The sequence below is a fragment of the Cydia pomonella genome, chromosome 1 (assembly GCF_033807575.1).
Source record: "Cydia pomonella isolate Wapato2018A chromosome 1, ilCydPomo1, whole genome shotgun sequence".
Lineage (NCBI taxonomy): Eukaryota > Metazoa > Arthropoda > Insecta > Lepidoptera > Tortricidae > Cydia > Cydia pomonella.
Genome location: NC_084703.1, coordinates 14,300,291 through 14,323,266, shown reverse-complemented (window position 1 = coordinate 14,323,266; position 22,976 = coordinate 14,300,291). Strand labels below are relative to the sequence as shown.

The window sequence follows — 22,976 nt, the reverse complement described above, 5'->3', positions numbered from 1 at the left end:
CTGACTTAAAATAGAGGCTGAAAGTTGAATGAAAGATGATTATTCAAATGTAGGTAGGTATCAAAGGTTCGCAAGTATTCTTCCGCTCAGCGTTAAAACAACAATTAGATTAAATTAAAATCAACTTAACAACAGTAAATGTGCTACTTAAACGTAGGTACAACATGAATCGTAAAATAACTGTAATAGTTTTGAAAATTATTTTTGTTTTAATAAAAAAAATGACAAATGTAATAATGTGCTATATTTCTAGAATCGCCTCAGAAAGCCCTTTCATATGATTCCACAAATCAACACACGATAGGTTTCTGAAAAAACACAAAAAAAGAATGACTGCAATCCCCTCCTGAGGGAATTTTTTTTAGGAACTGCGGGTCAAATTTTATTTTGACCTCTAGTATGCGTGTGTCAAATGACTAAACTATACATCGATTTGCGGTTTTTTACCTTACACTATCGCCTTCACATTGGGGCTTAGAGTTTATTGCGAGTTCGTACAGACGTACATTTGCTACGTGCTGGTTACGTTTAGTGTTTAGTGGTAAATGTATAAACTCACAAGAATAAAAAACAGGCCCCGGTATTGAGTCCAGTTACACTTATGCGTATTGAATTGACCTTAGTTAAAATTTCCCGCAGTTAAGATTGCCACGCTGTAAAAAAATACACTAAAGAATATATCTTTCTGAAATATGTACAAGCAAGAGTAATGTTTTTGGCGAGTTCGGTCTTTTAGATATGTATATGTAAGTACTGTAATATTGTTCCTAAGTGTAAACGTCTAACTGGTGACCCTAGCTGAGTTGACGTATCGGTGTGAGGGGCCCGGGGGTGGCAGGGCGCCTTGACATGACGGCGTTACCGCGGCAACGGCGCCGCTGACGGAGACGCCTACGCGCCGGCTTCGAGTAACCGTGAGCCACGTGGCTAGGGCAAGAAACTTACATATGTACTCGTACTCATGGACAACACAGCAACAAAAAATGATATGCGGAAAAATGACCCTAATTGACAACACGAATATATTTTGTTACTTTTGGGGTCGGTAGTTAGTTGATTGCTACTGTCAAAAGATTTTATTTTTGGCGGCGGGTTTGTGTGGCTCTTGTGTAATATCCAGTGATCGGTTTTTTGGATTCTCCCTCGCGGGATATCAAGCAGAAAAGTTAATATAGATACGACAGTTTCCCGCGATACCGAACAAACCGTACAAAAATAAAACAATTTAAATTATCTCTAAGGAATTTTTTACTCTTACATGGCAACCAGATGAGACAAAAACTTCTATTCTTTACCTAATCTCAACATTTTATTTAAAGCAAAATATATTAAAACCTCCACAAAGTATTAAAGCATATATATTACATTTTTTCCATCATGACAGATATATGCTTATATAAAAAATACTTCAAAATCTTGACATTGACATTTCATTATTTTCTCTGGATTTCAGTTCTAATTATTTTTGGTGAGCAATAAAACCATTTGACATTGTGGACATTGTTTTTCTCAAACTACCTCTCAGTTGAAAGAAGTGTAATTCACTTTTTGATAACTAACTCATTTATTCAAACAATTAACCCGTAGTAACCATATATTAGCTGATAGACACGCGTACTTACTCGCCGAACTTTTATCCAAACGGTACAAAATGTGCCGCTTTGGAGGCAGCAAATGAGCTGTCAGTGTAAACACTTGTGCTCATTTGTTTGATTTAGACAATAGAATGGTGAGTAAAAGTACTCGTCTATCAGCTACTTAGATGTTTTAAAGTGTAATAAAATAAACACATTGTATTTTTTTGCCTTTTCTAATAACATAAAGCCCGGATTCCCGGGGCATATCCATACTAACATAATGATTGAGGTCATTCACCCCATGTCGAATCCAAAAAACCGATCACTGGTAATATCCAAAGGCATGTATAGCAGTCTCAATAACGGTCCTAACTTCCTCAAATTAACTTAACTACTTAAAATTAATAAATTGTAACTAATGCTTTTTCATTTTTCATGCTCTGAAAGTAAGTGGGTCGTTGTTATTCTAAAAACTGTGCAGATAATGATACGTTTCTGCTTTAGAGCACTGGACTTTTTTTTTTTTACGATAAGAATTTAAAATTTTGGTTTCAAATGGATTTGTTGTATCCCCATTCCAAAAAAATATATGCATGAGTATTAAAGATATTCAATAAGCTTCCCAAAGACCTTAAGAAATTGCCATCATTACCTTTTAAAAACAAACTGTTTGATTGGTTAGTCAAGCAATGCTTCTATAGCATTAATGACTTTTTAGGAAGTTTAAATCACTATAATGTTAGTAATTAAATAATATTATAATGTTAATAAGTAATTAATATTATGTTGTTGTTATATAATAATAATTAAGTAAAATTACATAATATGGTAATTTATGTTATTTAATATCATGCTTTGTTTTTGTTTATAAAATGTACTTTACATTGGATTTTGATCTAAGATAAGTACCTAACCAATTATTGTACGCCTTTGTAAGGCAGGATATGGAGAACGTGACTCATTTACCTAAGGCAGTGTTTTACCTGAGCGAGTAACTCGCGAAGGGTCATTCTCGCATTTCGTGCAAATCGGTGTTTTAGGTAATTTACCAAAAATGTGTTGTTGTTTTCGAATATCTGTAAAAGCAAGGTTGTAACATACGGCCTAAAGTATATGTCTCTTCAACGAACAATTCTAAAAAGGTAATAGTTTTCTTTATATTTACAATTAACACCCAATTTTTTCATTCCTCTCTACATGTAACGCATGAAGGTATAACTTTGACCTACATTTGAACCTTAAGATACTAAAAATAGAAAATTCGTTGTTTTCTCACTTAATGACTAATTTAGTTATGTTTTAAATCGTTTAATATTAGAAGCTAGATATTAAAAGTTAAAATTATACAGCCTTATAAGTGTATGGTTCAAGAAATTTCTTCATTACCGACGCGAGAAATGGATTAGCTATATTTTGCTATATAGCAAGGGTATATAGCGTCTACCGCCGATGCTACGCATTGTTCGTCAGTCAGTTGGCCGCGTGATCTCGTAGCGGACGCGCGTATGCCGCTGTTAGCGAACATACCTACGTTCTCGCGTGTCGAAAAGGAGTGTGGTTCAAAACAATCTTCATCGCCATCCAGTGATTTACACAGTAAGTTCCAAGTGTACATTATTATAATTATACGTAATGAAGTGTTTTAGTGTTGCCTTCCAGATGGTTTATTCTGCAAAATTAAGGTCTGATGCCAACCGACGTAGGTGACAAAAACTTCCAAAACTTCATTCATATCTGTTTCATTCACTTCTTTTCCTTCCAGTTTTACTGGGGAAGGTAATGAATGCATTAAGAAGGTAATGATAATATATTCGAGGCAGTACATTTAATGGAAAGAGGCTCAGTTATTATAAAGATTACGTTATTATAAACATTTAAAACTGTAGATATGTAATAATAGGGGAGCCCAACCGGGGATTTTTCGGGTTTACTCGAGCGCAGTAGATTAACATAAACCTGCCGCTTTGTTACCTTTACTTGTGATGACACTCAAAACATGAGTGTTCAGTACTTCTGTGATACATACGTTTTGAATGTAGGGGTGCATCTGATAAATATTAATCTTAAGAAATAGTATATAATAAAAATCTGGTTATTCTACTTCTGGTTTTAGTTCATAAACCTGGTTCGTCGTGCATAGCAGCTCCGGACGAAGATACGGAGCCAACTGTACCACCTTAGCATCGTCGCCGCTCGCGAATTCGTTGCACCGCACTTCGTAACGAAATGCGGTGACAGTGTGAGATAATCGCCTTTTTTTGGTGAAGCAGGGGTAAATGCATTTACGCATCTCACCCCCGGGCCAGGTCAGCCCATGTGGGGGTAGTATGTGGGACTCGCTCCTCCCACAGCTCTCTCTGCTACACAGAGGGAGGGGAGGAGAATACCCACTAACATCCCCTGCGGCGTCACCCGCTCTGCCGTTACTGGGAGCGCCGAGGGATTGCAGCCATTCTACCACGACGCTCCCCAGCATAGACGCTGGGAGCACCCGCGCTAAGGAAGGAGAGGACCAGGGACGCTATGGCCCTCCCCCTAGACGTGTGGGGCCGTATGGTGGGTACCCAGCCCACCAGCCCTATTGGAAGATCAGACTAAGGCTTCTGCATAGCGCTTTCGCCTTCTCCTCTGCCGTCTGCGCCTGAGAGGATGCGCGTCCACATTTTCCTCGCGTATTCGCTCAGCGGCCTCCTTTTGTGTCATAACGGTTTCACAGAAGGTGGCAACCGCATTCCATGATCTCTCGCTGCATAACATGGCCGAGACAACACTATGCAGCGAGAGATTACGCCCAATAACGCCCGTTAGGGCACCTCTCTCGGTATCCCACCGGTTACACACCTCCAAGGTGTGTTGGGCTGTGTCGTCCGAGTCACCACATTCATGACAGACCGGACTCGGCTCCCGTTGAATTTTGTGCAGGTAGTGACCGAAGCACCACCTGGGTCAGCCGGTATGATAGCACACCTCTTTTCCGCTTTATCCATTCCCGGAACGATGAAAAGAGTGCCCCAATGGTGCGGGTGCCATAGGGCGAGTCCTCCAGGTTTTCCTTCCATCGTTCCAGGAGCCTCTCTTCTGCCTGACGTAGCACTCGCTCCGACTCTTCGGGGTCTACGCGTTATCTCCGCGCCCTCGCCTCCGCCCTCATTCGGTACCTCTCCGCCAGTACCTGAGCATCAAGCTCCCACGGAGGGGTATTAGCTAGGAGGCACGCTGCGGCATAGGACACCGTTGAATATGCCCTGATGGTGCGTTGTGCTGCTACTCACTGAGGCCGCCTGAGTAGGGCGCTGTTGCGCTCCGAGAGCCTGTCCGCCCATATTGGCGCCCCATACAGCGCCATGCTCCTTAGTACTCCCGCATACATCACTGACACGGAGCATTCGGACCGCCTACATTTGGGAGCAGTCGGTACAGGGCTGAGGCATTCAAGTTCCCGGATTTGCGAGCCTCCTCTAGCACATTGTTGGCTTCCGTGCAGACTTCGTCAATTATGTTCCCCTCATAGATTTTCGAGACCGGGGAGGAGCTCTTTACAACTTCTGAGCTGATGGCAGGAGTTGCCCTGGTATACTCATAGATGTCCTTCCCTCGTGCACGTATGATACGTCGCTCCGCATCCTCATCAACGTCAGAGATCATTTCATACTCATCCGAATCTATATTCCGCAGTTGTGCTTTAGCTCTTGCCATGCCTGAATATTTACCTCCAGCTTTTCCTCTACGCGCAGTGTTTATTTTTGGGGCAACATCTGGCTACAGATTCCCAGCATCGTCTTCGTGTGCACGTTTCCCATTTTTATAGGGCTTCCCTTAGTCAAATGTTCTTTAAGGAATGCTTTGTTATCACTTTGTTTTAGCATTAAAATGGCCAGGCCAGAGAAAAAAATGACCAAAGAAGACTAACTAGCAAAAGATAGGCAGCGTAAAAAAGAAAAATATTAGATTATAAAAAATAATCCCGAATTATATGCGATGCAAAGAGAAAAAGAAAGAAATAGATACTTGTTAAGAAAGGAACAAAAAAGATTTGTAGCATAAAGGAAATGACACCTCGTGCTCAAAGAAAACAGAAAGAAATAGCGGTCAAATAGTAATAATTTTTTTTGTAGAAATTTGCTAAAACACGCCATTAAAATAATTGCTATGGAGATTTAATCGAAATTGCGTAGGTAGTGAGTCAATTAATGATAATGTAACAATTTAAAATAATATACTAATCACAGACCGATTGAAATTTAGTTTAGTTTTTTGAATAAAACAATAATTATGTTGGTTACTTAAACTATTAAATAACAAATAAGGATCGGCTGTAACAAAATTCTTCTTATTCAGAAGCATACATATATTTTTCTTTGGGAGACTTTTTATGCCACCTTTTCACTATTTCATAGTTTTATGCAGGTATATTGTGTATTTGCTAAATGCCAGACATTAATCGACACGTTTTTAATATTGTTGATTTTATTAATGTTGTTAATTTTCTTTAAATAAAGATTTTTATGTCAGATTTCATAAGTTTGTTTCATTACAGTCCAGTGAAAAAATTACCGTCCGATGCCAATTTCATTCCTTTCCTTTATCATTCATTACCATCTCAGGCCATTTCATTACCAGCGCGTAGTTCATTACCAGTAGCCCTATTAAATGAAAAGTAATAAGGTTACGAAGGTGCCTTTAGCATAAAAGTGTTAATAAACGAATCCACACATTGACGAAATCCAAAATTTTATCAATTAAAAGAAAAATTACAAATCGAGAGAATATCACCGATTTGCACGAAATGAGAGAATGACCCGAATGCGAAGCGGCACGGGTGAATTCAATCCTTTGATACCTATGGAAGTGTCGTACGTGGGCGATCTCCGATCCCCCCCCCCCCCCTCCTCCTAATCTCCGAAGTTTACCAAATAAAACTTATGAATTTATTACGTAATATTAACATTAGTATACATTTTACAGGAAAAATATACTTCTATCTAGATAACTTTTTACATTAATTAACAAATTTAGGGATTGCCGATAGATGGCGCTGTACACGATTATACTTAGTGTAGATACTTTTGATCAATCTTTCGCTTTTACGCTAGTTACACTAAGTATATAATTCAAAGTTTGTACGGAACCCTCGGTGCGCGAGTAAAACGCACTCGCACTTGGCCGGTTTTTTTATTTACATGTAAAGCCTGACAACAGTTTATTTAGCCCTGAGATAGTCTCGCTGCAAACAGCTTACGTATGGCAATAATGTGCGTAAGTCATGTATAGTCGGGGTAGTGGGCATTGGCTTCATGTTGATACTGGTATAATGTCAAAACATTGCTTACAGAGAAGTCGGTTCTTTCAATTTACCTATTCGTCAAAATCTGATTCTAAATATCCAATATTTATATATTCTTCTTTTTCTGACTCTGACGAAACCTGATTTTCATCAGATGTTCTGTCGCTTTCAGGACCACCAACCTCTATTATAAAATGTTCAGCCTCCAATTCGATTATAGGACCTTTATTCCTATAATCGTCTTCAATTTTTTTAACATGGTCACAGCTATTGCTCCAATTTTCTTGAGTTACTTCCTATACGATAATAATTTATTAAAATTTAAATCATTAATGATATAGACTGAATTCAAATAATTTACATAACCAAATTCTAAACAAAAATAAGTTTTATACCTGAAAACTACCTTCAACAAGCTTTAGAAACGCCTTATTATCGATAGACGCATTTTTAGTTGCCTTTTTAGGCTTTTACAATGCGCCAAATCATCTCAATAAGGTTTAAATTAAATCACAGTGATATGGCGGTAATCTTATCACTTTATGGAGTGTGTATGTGGAGAGAATCGTGTCTATTTCATATATTGGTTCAGGTTTGTGACGTCTCAAAATCTCCACCAATCCAGTTTTGGATGCTTTTGTAAAAATAAAATTTTATTCGAGCATAGCCACTCTGCAATGACATGCTTTCTGTCGCCAGATGTTGGTGGTTTATTACTGCGAAAGGAATGGTATCGGGCATTATCCATAACTATACATTGGGAATTAATTTCTGCGTAACCCATTTCTTAAAATTATTTTTATTCATCAAATCATGGTAATCTGCTTTTTTTTCTTTATCATTATATACCAGAAGTGCATTAGGAACAAATCCGGATGGTCCACCGGCATGAACAATAATATGTCGTTTCCCTGTTGAAACGGCTTTCGATACTCCAGGTTCATTTTCGCTCTGCCAACATTTGGCGTGGTTCAGAGAAGTATGAATGTAGGTCTCGTCCAAATAAACTATAGGCATATTTTTATCCCTTACTTCTTGTATTTGATCCAAATAACTTTGACGCCAAACCACAATATCGGAAATACGGAACGCTCCATCAATATTGACCGTTGGTTTCTGGATTTTTTATATTTGAATCCCATACTGTGCATCAGTTGTCGTAAGTACTCTCTGCTGCTTGTAAATCCAATGTCTTTTTTCAAAGCAGTGACCAGAGTTTTGATACTCGGTACTTGTTTTCACACGGTATAAAATTCATGATTTTTTTCTTTTTGTGTGGGGCTTTGTAATTTGTTTTGTACAGGGGCAAAAAAAAGACCATCTCATTATTTTTAGAAATATTTTTTATTGTCGATCTACATAAACCCTAAATGAAATATTATAGTTCTAAACCAAACAACTAACCAGTTCAATACAACCGCACTATAAAATGTCAATACCGGTCATATCACCAACCAACTTTAAAACATTGTTTATTGGAATGCTATGTATCCCTTCGTCTTTTTTAAGCTCTAAGTATTTCATTGCATTCACTAAAAATTTTTTCGCATCTTTGGATTTTTTTTTGTCATTTTTGTAATAAAACCGTTTATGTTTGAATATAGAATTCGTAGATATTTTCTGTTTGTTTACATCGGCGACATTCGATGACATCCAACGCTCGTTGTCAAATAGTACTTGTTGCCAGTAAAAGAAAGAAACTAGTACCATTGAAAATCCGCAAAATGGCGAGGGTCAAATAAACTGTTGTCAGGCTTCACATATTATTTAACTTTCCTCATAACTCCAAAAAATAATATTTTTATCTCTCCTAATCGGAAAGTTCACCTTTCATAGGCAGATAGCCAGGTGGAAAATTGCATTTCCCACCCTAGGGTGGAAAGTATTTTTTTTTAATTTGTACTTCGAGCAACAGCTATATCAGCCATATATGCCATATTATTCAGTTAAAAGCTCACATATCAGCTTCCGCATTTTCATACCAAGTATTATTAAAAAATATATAGTACACGTATTTAATATTTAAATGTATGAAATAAACAAATATTAGTTAGTAATTCAATAAATGGCACGTATACATTTAGGCCGTTTAAGACACAACCCAATTTAAGATCGGATTGTCTATGGTTTTAGATTTTTTTCCGGTCAAAATGTACTTAAATGGCGCCAATTCCTGTAGTCATGACACTCATGACGTTAGTGATACCCACGTTTGAAACCCAAAAATTAGACGTACCCATACAATATTTCGACATCAAGTAAATCAAGTATTTTTTATAAATGCATCATTGCGTGAATTTATGTAACTTTACAGTACATATGGTGCTACTTTACCGCACTAGTGCGAAAATTAGCATATTACGTTACTGTGTCGAACATTTAATGTTTTAATTTATCGCCACTCGTTTCGAATTTCCTATATTTCGTACTTGTATCGTAATGTACTATTAACCACCCAGACACAACAGAAAAAAATGTTTGTTTGTATTGTTATTTTAAATCTTTATTTTGACAAACCTAAATTCTATTTGTCTTGTCAATTTTTGATTCCTGATGGTCGGTTGTCGGCTAAAGCCGCTAAAGGTGCTTAGATATAGACGGAAAAGCTGGCTCGCAGGTAGGTATAATAATTATAGTAGGTAGTCTGGGGTAGATTATCCGTTAGCTAAAGGTCATGTTTAGATTTGTTGGGCAAGTTGGGTATGATCAAACTTACGAAGTGCGATAGGGGTCAACGTTCGGACTTCAAATACTTAGTCACTTTTTAAGGTACACTGGTAGACTGGTACTGCGTGATCAAAATGACCCTTTTGCTTAAAACTTGCTTGGGTTGTCCTTTTTACGTTGGTTACACATATAGCAGCAGCCGCACCATAAAAATAACATATATTTTGATTTCGTTTTCTTTTTGAAATTGAGTTGCGCTGTAATTTCAAATTTGACTAAGCTTGTCGGAAGGAATCCATTAAAAATATTATTAGGTATTTCTTCCACATTTGGGTTACCTATCGTTCCTCATTTACTGTAATTACCCCACAGAACACACAGAAATTCTAATTATAGCGGATAAAACAGAGTTATTAAAAATATTCGCATATTCGAATCCCTAGCGTCCTATTGTTCGAATATCAAACAAATAAATAATAATAAAATAAAAATCCAATTGACTTTATTAAAGCTTGTGTTGTGGGTGCTTAGACAACAATAAATATAATTTATAAATATTTATAAATAATCAAATTAATAGAAAACACCCATTACTCAGAAAGAAATATTCGTGTTCATCACAAGTATAATAATAAATATGAATATATATAATAATAAAATGCAGAAGGCGGTGATCTTGGACACCGCGCGGATAATTCCTCTCTCTGCGGCCCTGACCACCGGCAGCTTGGGCCAAGCCCCTCAGCTGGCGGCACCCAAGGTTAGGTTTTTTAATATGTGTATATACAGATGACCTTAGCCATTGGATAAACCCTGAAATACCACGTAGGGTTACTTCTCAGGAATGCTCTGACGTTAATATATTTTTTAATTAGAACAAAAGAAACGAAAAAATTTTTTTCGAACAAAAGTTATTTGCAATAATCGACAACAAAAAGAAACACACTGTGTTAATCTTTGGCAGTGTTTTTGACATTGTTCGAAATATTTGATATTGATTGATGAGAGATGAGAAAGCTTATTAGCAGGGATCGGACAAAAAGTGCGGATGACGTCAAACCACTTATAGGATGATTTCAAATAGTATTTTTGATTTTCATAAACAATTATCACTTATCATTTATCAACCTCTTTATTAAACGATATCGCCACTTGAAATGAGTAAGTACGTTTTTGACTGACACATTGTCAATCAGATGAACAATAAATTGACTTCGTTATTGTTTAGCTATTGTATCTTCACGATTATATTTAGCTAAAATTTATATTTACTAATGTATAAGAAAACGCTCTAAAATGTCATCTTTACTCGAATATTGTGGCAATCCCACAGACTTGTTCTAACTAATTTCAAATAATTATACCTTATGGTAACAAGTTTCGTGAAATTTATTTTATTCCCTACATCACCCTACCACCTGTATTATTAATTCCATGGATTTATTTACGATTATTTTGTTACTTCATTAATACTGCTTTGTTACTACATGTCACAAGGAAGTTTAAATACAAACTCAAACATCATCCTGTGTGCAAGATTACGTCATTTTTACGTCATCCGCACTTTTTGTCCGACCCCTGCTTATTAGTGTCAATAATAAAAAAAATAATCCAAAAGGTTGAAGAAGGTTCCATACTATTCTTTGAGGATATTACCTTAGGAGCTACTAACACATACAGACTGCTCCAAAGTAAAAATTGGTAATTTGTTTCTTCGAAACCGCTACACCGGCTGTTATGATTGTTATGATACTTTGTACACTGGTTCTAAATACCCTAATGCTTATGTACCTTTCGGCTTTGTCCAATGGCTAGGGACACACTGTATATATTTTACTTTTATATGCATATTGAAAAAAAAGCCTAACCTAAGAATTAAGATTAATAAAGGAAATCATAAATATTATAGGAAATTATTACACAAATTGACTATTATAAGTCCCACAGTAAGCTCAATAAGGCTTGTGTTGTGGGTACTTATACAACGTTATGTATAATATATAAATACTTAAATATATAGAAAACACCCAACACTCAGGAACAAATATCCGTGCTCATCACACAAATAAATGCCCTTGCCAGAATATGAACCCGGGACCATCGGCTTCATAGGCACGGTCACTACATGAAGCCGATGGTCCCGTCTGTCTGGCCTAGTGGGAAGTGACTCACTACCCACTAGGCCAGACAGGACGTCAAACGGGTCGAATATTCGACATATTTGAATATTCGAATTGCAAGCCTTACGGTAAAACTAGCCAACTTTTGCTCAAAAACTCATTCTTAAGCCAATTCGTTCATATAAGGGTAATTCCACGAGACTGTAACGTCGGTTACCAATTCTTTCGTGAGTTCTTACATTAATTTAGCAAATTTAAGTATCCAGATATCTACCTGTAGGGCTACGCCAGACATACAGACACTTAGATTTGATTGAGATAATTCTTATAATGTTGAAATATCAAAAAGTAGAATTCCCATAACGTTGACTTTGTGATATCCTAGGAAAGTATACATTTTGGGATTTTATCTTTATGAGAATTCAACTTTCGGCTCCTAAATGCTCAAAGAGTTACCTCGATTACTTATAGATGCCATAATGTAAAACCTACCTACGAAACCTATGTACAGTCAACCAATTTGAATCCTAGGCCACTATAGAACCTTGTCGCTTTAACTACTCTATACATGACATGCATCACTCAATAAGCACTCTCGTAGAAGTCATTATGACATGGTTCTATAGTAGCCTAGGAATCAAATTGGTTGACCGTACCTTTGAAATACTTCTCATCGCTGGTCTGCCATAGTTTAGTTTTACTTTATTAGGCGTCAATTATGGAAATTTCAATTTAAGATGCTGCTAAAACCTCTGCCGTAATACCGAATCATGACTCGTTTCTATAGGCACTTAGTAGTTACTGCAAAACCTCTTTAGATAATGTTGATTGTCTCTGTCACTGTTAGAAGTAATCGGCTCTGTCAAGATTATATTTAAATCATAAATATCATAATTCATAATTTGTTTATTCGAAATGAATCTCTTTAAAACTATTTATTTTAGTTAAAAAAAACCGGAAACTTCTTTAACATTCTGCAAATTCAACTTTTTGCAATCCAACATTTAAAGAATTCAACATTTTAATAATCAACATCCTGCAAGTTCAACTTGTTGCAATCTCAACATTTAAATAATTCAATATTTTAATAATCAACATCCTGCAAGTTCAACTTTTTGCAATCTCAACATTTAAAGAATTCAACTTTATGCAAATTCAACATTTTAATGTTCAACTTTCTGGGAATTCAACATTTTGAGATTTCAACATTTTAGGAATTCAACTTTCTGTTCCTGAAGGAAAAAAGTGACATTTGATGAAGTGGAACTGCATAGTTCACGTTTGGCAATTTGTTCTCTTTGCCAAGCAGTTAGGTTTTCAAGGCACATTTTTATATTTCTTTCCTATTTCGTTTTTTTAATAATTATCTGTTGCTTTATTTCATGCATGGTGTGAAACAATTTGTCTTAAATACAGTCGAATACCCTATTGCGGGTACCTTAACAGTCAACCATAGGGCAAATCTGAAATGTGTCAAGGTGGGTGCAGTGGCAAAATAAAAACATGTTACCTCCTTTTCTACATAATTAGGCGTAGGACGCTGTCTTTTTAATTTCATTGTATGAAATCTAAAATCAACAATAATCGTTCTTTCACCGGTCTCCCTAAAGTCTGTTTTTTTTTCTTAAAAATTATTTTTGAAAAAAAGTGTAGCTTGGGTACAGCTCTAAATAAATCTCTAAGGCGTGTGGCAGGCTGGCAGCCCACTCGTTTTTGTTTCGTCAGCGGCAGGCGACGCGTTGAGTCAGACCAAGATAAGTTGGCAGCAATTTTGATAACCTAGCCTGTACAAGTGTTAAGTTAACGTCTCAATTTCCTAGAAGTTTGACGTTTAAAAATAACACTTGCACTGTCTGGGCTGTCAAAATAGCTGCTAACTTATCTTGGTCTGACTCTAGGTATCAATCCGAGGTTCCGCGAAGAGTTGCATAGGCAGAGGGCCCCGATTATGTCGACTCTTTGTCGGTTAATTTAAACTAGCAAATTATGATATCCGTCGTCAGGAGGTTAAGCATTTGTTAAGAAAAGTTAAACGAAAGTGTTACGAAAGCTGAAATTAAGGGTTCCTCTACACGATGGCCCAGCGTAAGCCAGTCTAAGGGACGGTAGCTATGCGGTGGAATGAGATAGCAATATCACTTACTCCCTCTAACGCATAAATGCGTCCCTTGGACTGGTCTGCGCTGGCCCATCGTGTAGAGGAGCCATAAACTTCTATGGATGACTTTTCGAATAGGTACAATTTTTAGGTAGACGGTATTGTTGTTAGTGATACTTGACAGTTAATAGTGGATCAAGTAATTGAGGGGGTCGCTTAAGGAATAATGATAATGACATTCATGGATAACTAACTTCAATATTTTATAGTAAACTGGACCACAACAAAATGTGGAAAAATATAGAACTCTGGCTTTCAAGTCGGCAAGGTCCATCAGTGGCTATAACATAATTTGATACAACTTCTCGGTCTGGAAGATCCCACAGGAACAATCTTTATTGATTATCAGAATATAGTAAAGCCTTCCATTCATTTGACTGCATTGTTCGGACAGGTCTATGGAAACTAAGGGAGTTGGGAGTACAGTCGTCATCAGATATAGCTCACAAATATCTGAACACCCCGCGATTTGTGGCATTCGCAGTCGAAACTCTAGGACCGTGGTGCCCACAAATTAAATAGGCAGCTTGCGAATAAAAATTATTCAGGTTACCGGGGACCGTAGGGCTGGCTCGTTCCTCGACCAACGGATCGGCATAGCGATCCACAAGGGGCACGAAGCCAGCCTCATGGGAACCCTTCCCCAGGGATCGGACCTAATATAATGTAAACGTATTGGGCTAAGTCACCCATGTTTATTCTTATTCTATTTTTTTTCTTTAGGTACTTACTAGTTTTAGTTTTGTGATAGTTTTAATTTTAGGTTACATTTAATTCTTTGGTTTTAATAAATGTCTTATAGTAAGGTCTACTAAAAGGTTTTTGGCACCGCAGGGAAAATGTCTGATTTTGAAATTTTACAATGTGTACCTACAGATTTACTTTGTACAAGTAATATGTAGAGTAGTTATTTGACGGACGCACTATAATGTATGTGGTTAAGGGCGATGGGTAAGGATCTCATTGAATATTTTGTCGTGTATGATCAGAGTATTCGACTAGGGTACCTACGCGGCAACCAATGAGAATACCCGATCAGGGCGGGCCTGCCGGTCCGGCTGAATGGAGCGCCGCGCCTGCGCCCGGTCTATCGATCGCGCGGCCACGTGGGCGCGCCCGTGCCCCGAGCGCCGGGTGCCGGGCGCGCCGGACGCCGCGTGCCCACGTGGCCCGGGCTCGCCGGCAACATCTCCCGACTCACCCCAAGCGTTCCTAACCTCTGATAGCCGGGCCCGGCCCAACTCCACGCCTATGCTTTGTACTCGCATATATAACGACTTGTTAGTATACTAAGTTAAGTACCTAAACCGAAAATTATAGAAATGACTACAATTAAAACCTTCTGATCTTGATCTGGACAAGAAGCAAGAAAAAATGCTTGACATGAGTAAATAGCTCTACTTAATAAAAAATAATAAGATCATGTCGATATGTCCCTTACCTTTTAAGCGTTCAACTTCAAAGGTCAGAGCATCGAGTTCTCACAGAAGTCACAGAACAACCTAGGACCATTGCGCTGGTTTTCGTGCAATTATAGGAGTTGCCAACTTTGTAATTCGAATAAAATATTTTAAAATAACTTTACTTAAATGTTATGTATATTTCTTTTTATTTCTTATACTGCCTTATTAAAGTCGGTAACTATTTCATCACACTTGCTCGATAAAGATTTTTTCATCACACTTGCTCGAAAAAGTTCTTATTTCATGCAGGTGTACTGAAGGACAAAGGCCTATTTTGTTCCCGCGTGAGTTATGGATTGTGAAAAAAAAAGCTATAACTCCCTAGGGAGTTATAGCTTTTTTTTTTTTAATTATGTCACTTTTTCATACAAACCAAGTAGCATTAATGAGTTTTCCTATTAAAATATTGACGTTTATAATTTAATATTTTTGTTTATGTTTAAAATTAAATAATTCGATTAATTTAACAGCCGTTTAATTTTTTTTTACATAGTTATTAATCGTGGCTGAATGCCGGATAGTTCTGTGCCCTCGATGCTAACCTATCAAATTACAAAATGGCGGACGACTGTTTGATATGCCACCGTATTTAAAAATTATTTCGTTTAAATTTTAGTTTTTTCTTCGCAAGTGTAATGAAAAACATTGTGTGTAACTCCGGGGGTAAGAATATTGCAAACTCGGGTCTTTAATTCCCTCCAGCCTGCGGCTGTCGGGAATAATCACCCTCGTATTCAAAATTTCACTTACCCCCCTCGTTGCACAATGTACCATATTTCATGTAGGTTAATGAAGGACAAAGGCATGTATTGTTCCCCCGGGAGTTATGGATTGTGAAAAAAAAGCTATAACTCGATTAGATTAGATTACACTAGATTTAGTACTAATTTGTACCTTTCATTACGTTTCTTATTATTTTATTTCGACTTACCAAAAACAAAAATAAAGCGCGGAAAAGCTTTTTATGGCCTCATATTACTGCAGCCAGTCAATCTAAACCAGGCCTTAAATTAAGTTCAAACTTTAAGATTTATGGCAATGTTGTTCAATCGCCCAAAAGTGAACTACGCGCGTAGTGAGTGGTTTGAAAAGTGGAATCTTGAGCGTTGCGAGGTCATGGTTTCAAGTAAATAAAGAGTGATGAATACAGTATGTTACAAAATAAGAAGTAAACAAAATACGAATTGGACAAGGACAAGCGATGATGATACCTTCAAAATAAAGCGAATGAGAAAACAGATTGTCTTTGAGAAATGAACTTCAGCTCACGCTAAGCAATACACTATTGACTATTGAAATTCAGAGGCGGCATTACCCGTGGGCGACGTGGGCCACAGCCTACGGCCCCGCGGTCCAAGAGGCCTCGAGCTTCAAATAAGTATACTTATTTCGGATACAACATAAAAATGTTTGTTATTTCTTGCGCCACCAGAGGGCCTCGCTAAATGATCCTTGCCCACATAAAATTTTGGCCTTGCCCCGCCACTGCTGACATTAACCGAGTAGGTACCTACAAACAACGGTGGTCGATGTGTGTCTACAGGCTCTTTAATAGTTGCCTGATAAAGCATCGATTTAGATTTTGCACCTTTTTATGAATTGATATATTACTTTCAACACCGGCAATATAAAGTAAAGTTTGGAATCAGATCAATAAAAACACCCACGCTTTCTATTGAAGACGTGTAAAATAAAGTACATATCCCCTCGGAAGCGAAACGCAAACTAAAAATTGAAAGCTGGGTAGCAATACAAAACCCACAGTGCATCTTGAAAGGCAATGTTTTGTGCAGAAGGGCGATCACGAGTCAGATAAGGGCGTCAATTCGCTGCAACCCTTGCCGCGTACCGCCGCGCCGCGCGACTCAAAGCGCACCGGCGCCGCTTCCACGCCTTCCATCTACCGGTAGCCTAAAGAAAAATAAACCCCTAGGACTGACGCGCAGAATGCTGAGGGTTCTTACTTATTATCTCTATCGACTGCCTAAGCGCAAGACTAATGAATCTATTCCGAACGGTAATACACTCATTATCTTATCAAATACGACATTTTCATTGAAACACTCCGCCAAACTAGGATAGGTAACCAAGTACCAAGGTTAGGCATAATCATACCTGTGAAACACTAGTAGAACCAACAGTGACCAGTACCCATGCGTTTACCAGTAGTCACCATGCGTTTTACGCGGCCTTTGGTAAGGTGTCGACTGTCGACTGCGTCAACTAAAACGCAGTACATCTTACTTGCACCAACGTCAGTACGAGGGAGATTCATTGTGTGTTAGTTTACGCAGTCGCTAGCGAATATGTCAGTGTCAAACGTGGTAAGGATACTGTAGAATGTAGGTAACCATGACGCACTTAGGTACTGGCAGAATAATACATTCACGTATTACTTAATAACATTGAGAACTTACCTCCAACCGCCTGGTTGACATTCATTGATGTTATCTTTTAATTGAGTAGCGCTTGAGCTCTGCAGGTTCAGGACATTCACGCTGAAACAACAACAAAAATTGTTGTTACACGCAATTTACATTACTTACTTATTTTAAGTTGCATGTAGTTGTTCAGTTACATACATACAAGTACAAAAATGCATTGTATTACATTGCGATACAAGTGTGAAAAGTAGAAAGTTCACGAGCGTTCAGCGATAAATTAAAACATGAGCGAGTTTTCGCATGTTTATGGTACAATGTTCTACAGTACTGTTACTAAGCTTTATTATTCAGGTATTTTTGAATGGTTTTGCTCTCCCGGTTCAAAAGTTAGAGGGGATCACACTATATTTTTGGAACGATTATTATCAAAAGTATTTACTTAATCAAAAAAACTTTTTCAGCAACCTTTATGTATTTTTAAAGACCTATCTAATGATGAGTCATATGATTTTTTTTTCAAATTTTTAGTTACATTTATATGGAGTATATATTTGAAAATATATTTAACGATTTTTTTTCGAAAGTAAGAAGCGACATACATACATACTACATCTACACCTATGTTCCAAATTTGGTTATAAAATATATCGTATAGTTTTTGAGTGAAATGGCTGTGACATACGCACAGACCAACAGACATAAGGACATGACAAAACTATAAGGGTTCTATTTTTGCAATTTTGGCTACGGAACCCTAAAAATACTATTTAATAGCGCTACGATTTGATTATGATAATTTTTTTCTGATAAATTTCGTACGTCGAATTTCGATTATAAAAGCATTTTTGGTGCAAAATTCGTCTTTTTTTAAATTGTATAAATTCTCGGTCTCGGTCTCGGCCGGGAATCCCATTGAATCTCGGTCTCGGCCGAGACAAAAAAAGCGTTCTCGGTTGGAGCTTAGGAACTGTCATAGGATGCGTCCTGTTTCTTATTTATATAAACGACCTTCCCAAATCCACCAACCACAAAGTCGTTATGTTTGCCGATGATATAACCATAGCAGCAGCTCTTGCATTGAACAAACTTTTAATTCAATAAATCATTGGCTACGCGATCACAATCTCATAATAAATAACGAAAAATCTAAATTAATTCAGTTCAAACCCAGACAAAAGCAACCCCTTAACCTAAACACCATAACAAACAACCTAAATATTAAAGAAGTACCCGACTGTATCTTCTTAGGGCTTACACAGGACAGCCATCTGACATGGAAAACACATTTAGACCGAATAAAAAACAAACTTTCTCGATTTGTGTACGCACTTAGCGTACTAAAAAGTAGCACTACCTTAGAGTGCGCGTTGGCAGCATACCACTCGCAAGCAATCGCGTGGCTAGTGGCTACGCTACGGACTCCTCTTGTGGGGCCACAGTATGTCATCCAAAACCTTTTCGTCATGCAATTTTTTTTTATTAGGATCCTAGCAAACATACACCAACCCCACAGCTGTAAACCCCACTTCAAAATTTTTTACCTACTGACCCTCCCCTCCCTATACTTTTTGGAAATAGCTACATTTGTCCGTAAAAATCTACATTTATTTAAATTTTGCCAAAACGCTCGACGCCTTCAATATATAGAACTCCCGAAGCCTAAATTGGAAATATATAAGATTGGACCATATTACAGAGCCATCAAAATTTACAATAAAATCCCCACATATCTAAAAACCCAACAAACAGATTCAAACTTCATAAACTGTCTGAAATATAAGCTGTTGAAAATATAAAATGTTACTACTTAATAGCTGAATTTATGGAGGATGATAATATGTACATAACTTTTACTTTAAATATGATACTTTAATAGGTATAGTATACTCTAGTATATAAGTAATAAGTATAAGTAGTTATAATTACAGTTTTGAATGATTCAGGGTAATAGTTATAATTAATGTTATTTGTTATAAATTAAAATATTATTATTCCAACCAGGTAAGGAAGTGAAATTTAGAAAATTTGAATAAATTTACATCTAAGTAAGATAAGTAGTGTATTGTGAACTACATGTTTTGCTACACCCTTTCCAGGGTCCTTTATGAACCTATGTATCATACTGCTATGCAAATAAAGATCTCTATCTCTAAAAACATTAGCTTTTTTTAATTTTTTTAATTGGCTGTATGTTGATTTCGTTCGCGCCTTTGACTTGCGCGCGCATTGGAATCGTGCGTAAAAAAATATATAACGCGCCAGCCATTTTCCGTATTTGTCATAAATTTGGAATAGTTTTGCATGTTTTTAGTTTATACATTGACGAAAATGTCATTTTCAAGCAATGAAAATGAATAATACAAAATTGACGCTGCCAGTAATACTAATAGAGGCAAAAGCCGAAAACGATACCCTTTTACCATCAAAATCGGGTGAAAAATAATTGGCGGCATATGAAACTTGTATTCAACGGAAAATAAGTAAGCCACCATTTTGAAAATTGTACTTTTATTACCGTTTTGGCAAAAAAATCTAATTTATAAGTTTTGTTTTTTACTCGCAAGTGTGTTGAAAAACGTCGTATGAAACGCGTGTTATTGGTCATTACCCACATCGGCTTTCTTATTACGCGCTCGCCTACAGCTCGCGCGCACAGTATCGCCTCGTGTATAATGACCAACTTAGCACACTTGTATCATAATGTACTATTATTTTAACTATATTGCAGAACATAAAATTGTACAAATGGTAGACTGAATGCCTTAAGGTATTTTCTACCAGTCAACCTTTGGGTCAAACAAACTTGAAGTTAGTGCAGGATTGTTTGTAGATTATGATTTAATATAACTTTAGTGTTTTACTTGATACCTACGTGAAAACCGAAGACTATTAATTATTTAACCATCTCACGTTGTTTCTTTTAACGAAAACGTGCCCATAAAAGCCAAGTTAGGAAAAGTCCAGAAGCTTCTCGACTACGAAACCATTGTTTCTGAAATCACAATGGATTGTTAACCATTATTATCAGTAAACACAAGCGGGCTTCTCGGAAAATTCAAAGTACAAGTATTACAACAGTAGAAGCCGCACCTTCGACTTTTCTCGGCCCAATCGACGGAAAAGAAACAACAACCGGCCATGTGCGTGTCGGGTTATTCCCACTAGTTACCACCAAGTTGTTACCAGTGGTAATTACTGGGATTTTTTTTTCCCACTAGTTACCACTGGCAAAAGGTGGGAAAAAAAAAATTCCAAGTTCCAAAAGATAACAACTTGGTGGTAACTAGTGGAAATAACCCTGCATGTCGGACCACGCATAATAGAGGGTTCCGCACCTTCATATGATAAAAAAGAAATACCCACAACCGAATACAAAACCTCCTCCTTCTATGAAATTGAAGTCGGTTTAAAACGCCTTTCAAGTAAAAGGGCATGTACAGTCAGCAACTTTTCCAAATATAGATAAATTTCTAAAATTCGCGCTCTAAAGTATATCTTTTACAGTCTTAGTTGTTCTATATTAAAGACATCACTTTTTGTTAAGCTGTTTCAGAATGGTAGATACTTATGAAACGTTATTTGATCCGCTACTTTTGATGCTGACTGTACTCGCAACACTTACTCGTATGTCTTTTTAATAAGAAAAAAAAAAACATGTTTTAGAAAAAGCTCGTTAATAGTTCATTTTCGATTTATTCAGTTTTAATTTCTTAATCTTTTTCATGTTTTTTGTACCAGTTCAAAAGAGGGACACGCACATTATTTTCGACTTTCAAAGGGATTACTTTAAATAGTATTTACTTCATCAGAAAACTTTTAAAAACCCCCGTTAGATTTTTTAAATTTAAATACCTTGTACTACAGCGATTTTTTACTTTTACTTACATGTGTACCTAGAGTGCACTGCATAAAAAAATTATTTTAGCACGATAAAAATGATAAAATAACGAATAAATACATTTACGAATGCTCGTGCGAAATCCTTGCAACGCTCATGTTCCACTTAAATTCGCTACGCTCGTGGTTCAATTTTGAAATATTTCGCATGCTCGGGTGTTAAATTAGCACGAGGAGATATACGACAACATTGCCTCCTTGTAAAACAAATATTCTTTTATCTTTTAATTAATTAGCGGGCCACAATATACACCTTTGTTTTTAATTAGAATATAATTTTCCGGTAAAATAGCTAGCTGTCACATACCTACGGACAGGACGGAAGGGCAGACTGAAGTGATGAAACTGAGCGCTAAGCTTAACACGCACTGCGATTAATTTCTTGCGGTTTCAGTCTGGCACGCACTTGCGCTTAATGAATGCGGCACTTTTTGCGGTTCTGAAACCGCTAGAAATTAATCGTAATAAGGATTCTGTTTTTGCCGTTTTGGTCACGGAACCCTAAAATCGACCCAAGTTATTTTTGCCACGAACTACCCACATTTTGTTTTAAAAATAAGTAATTTCTACGTACCTCTTTTTGTTAGCTACTGAAGGTTCGACGATCAACGGCAGACCGCAGTAAGAATAACCTGAAATAAATGTTATTTGCGTATAGTCCTTATTCACTAAAATGTTTGAAATTCTATTCATAACTAACTTTTTTGTTAGAAAGCCATTGGTTCTTCTTGTCCTAAGATACCATCGTATTTCCGGAAGGTAAGTTAGGTATTGGCAAACTACTATGCTACTTACATATTTTATTACAAATTAAGTAAGCATATATCAAATCAACTTTGTTCTAAAAAAGGGTCGTTTGACCAGTCTTCAGTGAGACATGTTAGGTCCTACAATAAAACTTATAATTATTGTTTACTTACTCGAACTGTTCGTGTAAGTTTCTATGAATTCATATTTACGCACTATCAAAAATCCCGCATAAAAGAATCTTATGGCTTTGAACTGAAATTTAAAAATCGCCCCGGCATTTCAGAGCCACTCCGTTGGACGGTAATGTACCTAGAAGTTAATCAAATCTAACAATATGCCTAGCAGAGTAGGTATAACAGATAGTTTACCATGAAGTTTATCGATGGCGCGGTCTGCGGCAGACTGGTCAGGAAAATCTACGAATGCGTAGCCACCTCTCTTGACAGAGATTTCAGCAACAGTCAAATTGTGTTCGGCAAAGAGCTGCCTGACAGCAGCATCGTCTGCCTCCACAGGTAAGTTACCTATGTACAATTTGTTCATCGCTGAAACGTTCTTCAGCTGATCACTCATCAGAAAAGTTACTTTGAAACCTTGGAAACTAAACACGGTCTTCCGTCAGAGCGAATGACGAATCTAGCGACACAGTCGAATTTCTTTTGTCTCTCTGTCCAGC

At 37.1% G+C, this 22,976-nt stretch overlaps 1 protein-coding gene across 2 annotated transcripts in view; it reads right to left on the bottom strand.

Annotated features, from left to right (window-relative positions):
* The window catches only part of LOC133516131 (insulin-like growth factor 2 mRNA-binding protein 1), a 103,805-nt gene extending 80,829 nt beyond the window's left edge, over positions 1-22,976 (bottom strand). Inside the window, exons 1-3 of one of the 2 annotated variants that reach the window (XM_061848904.1) lie at positions 22,669-22,976; positions 22,125-22,182; positions 17,687-17,767 (exon numbers count right to left, since the gene is read on the bottom strand). In XM_061848904.1, coding sequence (XP_061704888.1) covers positions 17,687-17,767; positions 22,125-22,182; positions 22,669-22,873 — 344 coding nt within the window. In that variant the 5' untranslated portion in view covers positions 22,874-22,976. The remainder of the gene's footprint in view (positions 1-17,686; positions 17,768-22,124; positions 22,183-22,668) is intronic. The other variant, XM_061848912.1, reaches the window with a different exon arrangement.